Raw genomic sequence first — 9615 nt, 5'->3', positions numbered from 1 at the left:
AGAAGCACGGGGAACGGGAGGTGGGCTGGGAGAACAGATGAAGCAGGGGCAGAAGGGAGAGGAAGGGGAGCAGTTATGGGAGGGTGGGGAGGAGGCAGAGCAGCCCAGGATCAAGAAGGGAGGAGGAACAGGGAGAGTAGGGAGAACCACGAGGATGAGAGAGATCAGGTGAGGAGGGGGCAAGCTGGGGGAGAAGGGAGGGGCCGAAACAGGGAGAGAAGGGGGAGCAGGCAAAGGAGGAGGATGAGGGGGAGGAGCGGTATAGGAAGCGAGGCGAGCAGGAGGCGCAGGGGAAGCTCGGATCCACTGTGGGGTGGAGGCGCGGCCAGCTGTACGGGAAGCCTACGCGTCGGCAGCGCGGTGCAGGGGCGCGGCGTGCGGGCGGGGGCGCTGTGGCCTCGGCGCGGGGACTGCGCCGCCAGACCCGCCTCTTTCCCCGCCCGTCTGTGTCGCCGGGAAGCCGGGCGGAGCAGGCTCAGCCACATCGCGGCCGCACTGGCAGAGCCGCCCCGCGCAGCGGAGACCTAACGCTGCCTTTGTCCGCTGGTGGCAGCTGGTCCCGCGGCAGCGCGGTCGCCGCCGGCGATGGCCCCGCAGCAAGGGCGACCCGTGCTGCCTACCCGCTGCGAGCCAATGCCCGCGCCGCCCGTGCCGCCTCGCCGGGAGCGCGGGGGGCGCGGGGCGCCGGGGGGCCGGGGGCGCGCGGGCGGGGCTGAGGGGCGCGGCGTCAAGTGCGTGCTGGTCGGCGACGGCGCGGTGGGCAAGACCAGCCTGGTGGTGAGCTACACCACCAACGGCTACCCCACCGAATACATCCCCACCGCCTTCGACAACTTCTCGGGTGAGCTGCCGGGCCGGGCGCAAGGGAGGGCGCGGGCCCCGCGGCCGCAGGGCCACGGGAAGCCGAGCGCGCGAGTGCCGGACGTTTCCGGGCCTCGGGGCCGAGAGGCGCGGGAGCCCTGCACCAGGCGCGGGGCTGCGTGCCGGGGTCCGGCCTTCAGCCCCTTAGCTGAAGTGCGCTGCGTGCAGAGGGGCGCCGGGCCGCCGTCCTGGCGCCGCCGCAGGTTTCGGCGCGAGCTGACACACAGGTGGCCTCACCTGTGGCCCGCGCCCTGACCCTTCGCGGCTCGGCTCGGCTCGCCTGCGCGTCCTCGGTTGCAGCAGCCGCGGATTACTTGTAGGGTGAACCGCCGGTGCACGGGGCTTTACCCTGAACGTTCCTTTCTTCTGAGCCCAGCCTACCCGGCCCGCGCTCCTCCCGCACGGGCTTGGTTTCAGATTACTGGTGTCGCCTTTTCCTTCTGTGCGGCAAGTTCTTACCTATGGGGTGCTGTGTCATACAAAGATGAAGAAATCTTTTATCTTGGTTTTTCAAGTCTTTTTGAAATTTAAGGAAAAGTTAAATTTCAAAGAAGCTAATGTGAAACCCTCATCTTGTTCTTTAAAAAATGTACCTCGCTGACCTTCTTCACAATCCCTATGGCTTGTTGGGTAAAATGGAGCGTTGCAGAGGTTCCCTTGCAATCCTGCTTTGATACTTTTCCCAGCTGACTAGGATAAACATTTGTAAACAATTAAAAGGTTGTGCAGAAAGAGGCAAACCAAAGAAACCCCTATAGCTGCCCTAGAGTCAGCCTTGCCCCACTCCATACTCAGACCCTATTGAAAAGGTGGGTGGCTTTCCTGCCTCTGCTTTTCCTTTTTAATCCTCTGTTTGAACTGACAGAGGACAGTGCCCTTTTCTATGCGCGGGGCAATGGAGCAGCCTGTGTTTGCAAAAGTTCTCCAAGTAGCTAGAGTTTTCTGATGAACCCTGAAGTCAGGGGACTTTTCCCGAGGGAAAACATAATTATCTGTGAGGTTTCACTGATTTAAAACTGCAGGGTTGGTTCCACCCACCCTCCTGTGTTGCTTTTAGGTCCTTTGAAACAAGTGTGACAGGAAAATAAATCTTCTGGGGCACCATCCAAGGGCTCAGGGATTCACTGTCTCATTCCTGGTGTGGAGGGAGTTGCTGGCCTGGAGGGCTTGTACACAAAAACACCTCCATGGCCTCCTGGTTTTAGCCAGATCTTTAGGTCTTTAGTTCACTAGAAGACCCAAAACAGGAGCCTAAGGTTTAGAGTGAGAAATGGGAGTGCAAACTGAAACTGTCAGTCCTCTGAGAGAGGTTAAAAAAGACCTCCTGATAATCATCTTGCTCTTGTTTTTAAGCTGTGGTGTCAGTAGATGGGCGGCCTGTGAGACTCCAGCTCTGTGACACTGCAGGACAGGTCAGTATCATGTTACACTCAGCTCTGGGAAAGGAAACAGCCTTTTAAAGGTTTCCAAACAGCCTCTGACATGTTTCCCCTAGTAACGGGGTCATTCTGAAGCCTCCTGAAGTAGGCCCACCCTGGCTGCAGATCTTCTGAGGGCATCAGGAGGAGGCAGAGGAGGACATCTCAGCCTGCTCTTTTGGCCAAGAGAAGGAGAAACAGTGTCAGAAACAGCCCTTATCTTGATGTATTTCTTGTTTTTACTGAAAAAAAAAATGCAGCAATGCTTTATAATCATTTCTCAGAGTGATAAAATAATTTTATTCAAGGCCAATAAGCAAGATATTTAAGAAATTTACTCAAGGAAAAGCTGGAATTTACATCTATGAGCATTATCTCTCTTTTCCAGCTGTGGTTTGACCTGCTGGGACCAGCCTTAGTCCTGTAGCAGAGACACAGTGACCAGGGAAGCCTAAGCTGGAGGCAGGAATGAACGTCTAGACTCTCTTCATTTGTGACCATTTGTTCTTGTCTTAAGGGCCAGGCATTGGAGGAAACAGCCAGGGAGTGAGGTAGGGACACAGGAGTGGGATCCTCTCAGTGTCTCCAGAAGAGCTTGGGGCTCAGCATCATCCTTTCCACAATAGGAGTTCCAGTGTCACGTGGTGTCTTGTGACTGAGTATGCCCAAGTGACGGTCAAAGAACTAGTCTCTCCAGTATGTCTGAGTTGGTGAAGTACTATCGGTACTTTGTGGGTGGGGTGAAAGTGTCCCTTCACTCTCTAAGGTGCCATCACATCACTGTCTGAGCTTATGAAGAGTGCTGTCCAGTAGGCCCCAAGCCTCATCAAAGCCAGGACCTCCATGTTACCCACTACTCTGGAACAACAAATTCAAGGCTCAGGAGGCAGGCCTTATTCATTAGACCTCAAAGTAACTTAAGACTTAGAGGCCTTAAGCCAGAATGTCAGGCTGACAGGTACTATACTTCTGGACTAGTTGACAGAAAATACCGTAGTAAATAACAAATAGAAGATTCATCTAGAGATCTGTAGAAAACCAACTTCAAAAGCTGTTTATGAAAAGCACATACTGGTAAGATAAGGGCAGAGACTTCCCTTACACTTTAGGTTAGCACTTGTTTTCTAGTTAAAGCAGTAGTTCTACCTTCTCTGGTCCTGGTCTGGTAATCCACTTTTTGAGGGGTTTAACATGACCCCTGCCATGTTTTCTTGTGGTTCAGCCAAGAGCACATCCCTCCTGTGTGCGTGAGAAGGGATGGTAGCACAGATGGGCTAGATCATGGAGCACAAGCATGGGCATCCTGGGGAGCTGATAAACTGGGAGCCCAGCACAGCTCTGCTGGCCAAGAAAGGACCTAGAACTCACTTCTGGTAACTTTGAGTTTTCCTGTCAGGGAGGGTAGGTGAGTCTACATAATGTCAAAAGGATTTTTAACGGTGGACTCATGGTCTCGATTGCAAATAGGGCAGGTTATATACAGAAGGCTGTAAGAAACATGCCTCTAACACAGGAACCAGGAGCATTGCTGAAGGAGGGGTGGTCCACCACAGAGTAGTGAGCAGGAGATGAAAATGATTCAACCTTTTGACCCACAAGTTGCTTGGAAAAATCTTTATACTAAAAAAGAATAAGAATAAAAAATGAAGGTACAACCTGACCAGAATCTGGTCTCCTCTTTCTACCCATCCTGCCCTGATGGCATTCTCTGGCATTTACAGTGCTGACCTGGTGAGTGCATGTGATTGCTTGGCCTTGGAACCCCTTCCTCCGGGGTGCTCCAGCTGGCCTTGTGCCCATGCATGAGGTGCATTACTATCCACACATCTAAGGTTTCTGGCCCCAAACTGAGCAGGAGGGCTCAGTTTCTGCTTTACCTCCCAAGCCCCTTGGCCAGTGTCCCAGAAGATCTAGGGAGCAGCTATCCAAAGCCCGGTCACCAGGCCCCAAGGCCACTGCAGATTCCAGGGCATGGCCAAGAGACTGCCTTCCCCTGCAGGAGTTGCTCCCCAGGGGTACCTGAGCAGTCATTTCTGTGCTCTTCCTCAAAGCCTCAGTACAGGAGAACATCTCATGGAAAGGTCTTCAGAGTTGACTTGGTCTCATGGCCAGGTTTCTGCATTTGTTCTTTCAGAACAAAGTTGGCAGGAAAAGATCTTAAGTTATTCTTTTTCAGCTTTCACTTATAGGAGCCTCACAAAGGGCATGGACACCCTGAGCTGCCACGCTCAACTCAAGCTTGTTAGCTGTCAACTATAGTGTAGTTAGCAGGTTGTTGACCCACAGTGGAAACAGAGAGCCTCAGATAAAGAAAAGACATTAAAATAAGACTGATGGTTGGAGAATAATGTGCCTGTAAGTAGGACTCTGTAAATAACCAAATAAATGGGAAACAGATAACATTTAACTTTTCCATGACATTGGGAAATCATTAGTGACATGATGTCTGAGCACAGTGGTGCCCACAGGTACAGATTTTTGGTTTTGTTTTGATTTATTATTTTTGAGATAGGTTCTTGCTGCATATCCCAGGCATTCCTGCTGCCTCAGCTCCCAAGTGCTGGAATTACAGGCATGTACCACCACACCCAGGTAGAATACACATTTTAGATAAGAATGAGATGATGATGTGAACACTTTGCTAGGACAGAGTTGAGTGGAAGTTTCCAGTGGGTTGGGTATGAGACACTGTAGGATGTTTGACAGGAGAAAATGCTGACTTGGAGATCAGCATCTACCTGTCCAGAACCAAAACTCCTGCCTAGCATGTGCCTGACTTTGAATGGTGTTCAGTCTGTTGGTGATGGCTGCAGGAGAGCATCCAATAGCAGGCTACTTGGTTCATTTATAATCCACTGTCATTTACTTGGTCCAGTTCTCTATACCATAGGGCAGATGTGTCCATTCTCTGGTCCACTATCTATCCACAGCACTGTATATAAAGCCTCAGTGTTGGTAGAGATGAAGGGAGGAACAAGAAACCACAGAAAGTGAAGGAGGTAGGAAAAGAAGACATCCAGAATAAGAATGTGTTAACTAATGCACATGGGTGACAAGTTTTCTGAGTTGCCAGTGACATAACAGAGGTTCCCCAACTCCATTTCTGGGTCTGCCCCCATGTCTGATCAGCATTGTGCTCAGAGAAGGTGGGAGGAGTCAGCATCATTCACAGCTGTTGTAGGGAAGGGCAGGGCTCGGGTCTAAGAGCTGTGTTAACAGATGGAGGTTCGCTAGGGTCAGGTTGGAGTATTGGGGCCAGCATGAGGGTGTACTCTGAGTTCCAAAAGAGTAGCAAAGTCCCGTGAGAATGAGTCTGGGTCAGTGTGGGCCAAAGGCCAGATAGAGCTCACTGTCTTCACCCCATGTACTTCAAGGGACTTCCTGTTGTATGCAGCATGTCGGTTGCGGACACCAAGGAGATACAGGCACATTTGCAGTGCTAGAACCATGCTAGCACTGGGAGTAGATGGCAGGTGCACCTGTGTCTTCTAGGCAGGCAAGGTTGGGTCTGAGACACTTGCTCTTCCCCATAGGACTATGGGCTTCCTGGGACCAACCAGGCCTCTCAGGACATGTGTTTAGGTGGTCTTTTGCTGGTGAGAGCTGACTTGAGGAAAACTCTGGCTGTGTGCTTGGTTGCAGGATGAGTTTGACAAGCTAAGGCCCCTGTGCTACACCAACACAGACATCTTCCTGCTTTGCTTCAGTGTGGTGAGTCCCACATCTTTCCAGAATGTCAGTGAGAAGTGGGTGCCTGAGATTCGGTGCCACTGCCCCAAGGCCCCCATCATCCTGGTTGGGACACAGTCAGATCTCAGAGAAGATGTCAAAGTGCTCATTGAACTGGACAAATGCAAAGAGAAGCCAGTGCCTGAGGAAGCGGCAAAGCTGTGTGCTGAGGAAATCAAAGCCACCTCCTACATTGAGTGCTCAGCCTTGACTCAGAAAAATCTCAAAGAAGTCTTTGACGCCGCTATTGTCGCTGGCATCCAGCATTCGGACTCCCAGCAGCAGCCAAAGAAGTGTAAGAACAGGACCCCGGACAAAGTGCGGGATCTGTCCAAGTCTTGGTGGAGGAAGTACTGCTGCCTGGCGTGATGCTCACAGATGCTGCTGTCAGAAGCTGTGTTAGCTGCAATGACTCGTGTAGAACATACGTGTGTGGTCATAGGAGGAGCCCTCAACACACGTATTCTTTCTTCTTTTAATTTCCTTATCTGTATGAGTTTAGGATGAGACTTTTTTTAAGCAAGATAAGTTAAAGAAGTTTTTAAGTTAAAAGTTGTTCATAAACTCTGGAAATGTAGAGTTTTAGACTTCTGGATTAATTTATATCTGATATGAAAAGGGCTCCTCAAAGCTGGATGTCAAGGATGAAATTTTGCTGCATTTTGATGTACAGACCAAGGGGGAATGTTGTGACTAATAACCTCTCTTGGTTAAGGGCTATTGAGCGAGCGCTCAGTGTATTACATGCAAAACCAGCCATGGTGAGAACAGCTCCCAGCTTTGAAACCACACAAACCATACCTGTTTTTCTAAGAGCGAAAATCTGAGAAAATAATGAGAGACCTCTACCTACAAAACCTCACACTGCCCCTTTTGTCATTTACTGATACTCAGTTGCTTAATATTTTAAAACAACCAAAAAACATCCCACTAACTACTGACACTGTGTAGACCAAAAAAGCAAACTTGTTCACTGGGGTTTTTCATTCTTCGAACAGTTGTGTTGACACTACAGTAAATTAGTGGAAATGCCCTGCAGTAGGAATGTGCCAGTCTAGATCACACATTTGTTTTAGGGAGCAGCTCAGGCAACTCAGAGATGAGAGTGTGGTGTTTGCTCTCAGACTCTGGCTGGTACACCAAGCCACCTGTGTCCTGTCAAGTGGAGCAGAGGGAGTTCCTGTCTGGGTGTTGTAAGCTTCCTCACTCACATCGTTCATCTGCAGGGCACTGGACACCTTGAAAGCCCACAGCAGATGCTTGTGAGACACACACATACCATTTCTTCTTAAGTCAGCCAAAATATCCTTGTTTGTAAACACACATAGGCACACACGCACATGTACATGCACACACACACACGATTGTGTAGCTGTCTGGTTTACTGTTGATCAGACTTTTAGACCATTAGTGGGGAAAGCATGGCCATAGATCAGGGCAATGTGGTTTCCTCTTGTCACCACTTCTTTGAACAGAGATCTTTTTGATACTCGAGGTACGATATTAACATATCTTCATTTGCACATTTTTGAAACCATCTTAAAAAAGTGACACGAACATCTCTTGAGACTGTCAAAGCAACCAGTTGAGCTTCTGGTGCTTTTAGGGCCCTGCAGCAGAAATAGTACTGCAGGCCAGTTGTTTGCAGGGCCATGGCCCACTCAGCGCTTTCCTTGCTGTGAGACAGTCAAAAGGCAACACTCAAGGCACATGTCCTTCAAGGTAAGAGTCTTAAAGCTGGCTGTTCTGAGGACAGCCCCATGTCAGGGGAGCCCATTCATACTTCAGTGACACTTCCAAAGTGCTAGAAGTGGCCAGCCACTGAATCACAGTGTCCAGCTTGCCATGGTGAGGCAGTCACCAGGATAAGTGACCAGCTAAGGATAGCTGTTCACTACCTGTGAAGCTGGCAGGTAGCAGAGTCTTGTTTCTGTGGATTTTGTGTTATCTTTTTTATATTGAAAAAAATCTAGTTGGGTTTTTTAATAGAAAAGGAAAAGATCTGTCCATGCTTCAGTTTAGGGGCTTCATTTATTCCTGTTAGTAAATAGGACTAGAGAATTTCTTTTTTGAACAAAGATTAATCATCAAGCCACTAAAATCCATAGACTGTTTGGTATTGATTTCTTAGCACATTAAACTTGATATCATAGTTTCCTGAAGTGTTTAGTTATAACCTGAGTGAATGACATTACTTATTTGTGGAAATGATTTTATCAGATGTAACTGTTACAGTCATTCTTCCATGTCTGGCTTTCCCATCCATGGGGGCCAGGCTCCCAGGAGGGGTTCTGTGTGCCCTGTGTGCACAGGCATTTAGAGGGGCGAGTTATTTCACTGGCAAGCAATTTTAAATGTTATATTAAAACAAATACAATGGAGTACATGCATATTAATTTTTAAGGCAGAACAAAAACTTAAATTTATAGCAGGACTGTCAGGCTACACTTACTGCCTCTGGGCCATTGGGTAAGTGGTATGAAGGATGCTGTGTGGCCAGTTCTGGAAGCTTCATTCCATGGCTCAATACACCTGGACCATTTGTGCCACAAATCTAGTGGGTTGACACCTGCAATAGTTTGTAATATGTTGCTGCATTTTATATGGTGTGATTGTACTTGATATTTTCCACCATTTTTATTTATTTGTGAAAATAGGAATTTGAACTGAGAAAAATTTAAAGTGTATGTTTGAGTTAAATGTAAAGATTGTTCTATTCAAAGCTGAAAAAATGGCTAAACATGAAGCTTGGTATCTCAGAGAGGATTCAATGAGACTTAGGTGCAGAGAATGCCTGGTTAGCCTAAGTTCCATAGTCTAGGCTGACACCATAACTGAACAACACACTGTATTGGGCTCCAAAACTATCATCTCTTTTCACCACGTGTACACAGATGAACCTTTTATAACCTCATTGTCTGCTTGACAAACTGGCAAGCAGCTACCCAGGAGTCTCACAAGCCAAAAGGGGAGCCAGGCCTCCTCTGCAGACTTGTCGTAACCTGGTGCCTTACCAAGTTGTGCTTTTCTGTTATCATGTGTCAATGACATTGGGCAAAATCTTGTACTTGAAAATGCTATTCGTGTAATGGTATGAAATAAATTCTGACCTGTGGACATAACTGTGTTTACTTCTTCTACTGAAGGCAGCAAAAGCTCAGCCACACCTTGGCAGGGCATGGGTTGGGGCACACATCCCACTGATACCACACTTATTCAACATGGGGCTTTGTGAGCTCTATGTCTGATGACAAGCACCCTCTGAGTCATCATTCCCCACAGATCAGTGCTGTCTCCCCAGGCTTCAGGGTAGTTTAGGGTTGAGTGGACTTGACCCAAAAGCCTCATGTGAACACCCTGCCTTTCCCTTCAGACCTTCTGAGTTCTGAGGATTCCAGGGTCTGTAAAGCACAATGGAAGAAAGCAGAAGCTGAAGGCCTTGTGAACCCCCGATGGTCCAGCTGAAGCTCAAGGTGCTCATGTTCCCTGGCTGGTCCCAGGGGCCTTGGAAAAGGGCTGGAAGGACCTAGAGTTCTTGCCAACCCCTTCCTTGTGGCAGTGGAATTGGGTCCAGTCATGGGCCCCTCTGCACAGGGACTTTGAACTT

The 9615-nt window shown here is 49.0% G+C and overlaps 1 protein-coding gene across 1 annotated transcript; it reads left to right on the top strand.

Moving 5' to 3' along the window:
- The first annotated feature begins 445 nt into the window (after nucleotides 1–445).
- Rhou (ras homolog family member U) lies at nucleotides 446–9375 on the top strand. Its single transcript, XM_020162540.2, has 3 exons — nucleotides 446–841; nucleotides 2215–2273; nucleotides 5922–9375. Exons 1-3 carry the CDS (start codon nucleotides 586–588, stop codon nucleotides 6375–6377), a joined length of 771 nt encoding a protein of 256 aa, XP_020018129.1. The 5' UTR covers nucleotides 446–585; the 3' UTR covers nucleotides 6378–9375.
- Nucleotides 9376–9615: the final 240 nt, after the last annotated feature.

The sequence above is a fragment of the Castor canadensis genome, chromosome 15 (genome assembly GCF_047511655.1).
Source record: "Castor canadensis chromosome 15, mCasCan1.hap1v2, whole genome shotgun sequence".
Classification (NCBI taxonomy): Eukaryota; Metazoa; Chordata; class Mammalia; order Rodentia; family Castoridae; genus Castor; species Castor canadensis.
This window is presented reverse-complemented; position numbering and strand designations above follow the sequence as displayed.

Coding starts and splice junctions, on each gene's coding strand:
- Rhou (XM_020162540.2), top strand. CDS start 586: ATGGCCCCGCAGCAAGGGCGACCCGTGCTGCCTACCCGCTGCGAGCCA. Junction 842..2,214: donor CGCCTTCGACAACTTCTCGG/GTGAGCTGCCGG, acceptor CTTGTTTTTAAG/CTGTGGTGTCAGTAGATGGG. Junction 2,274..5,921: donor TCTGTGACACTGCAGGACAG/GTCAGTATCATG, acceptor GCTTGGTTGCAG/GATGAGTTTGACAAGCTAAG.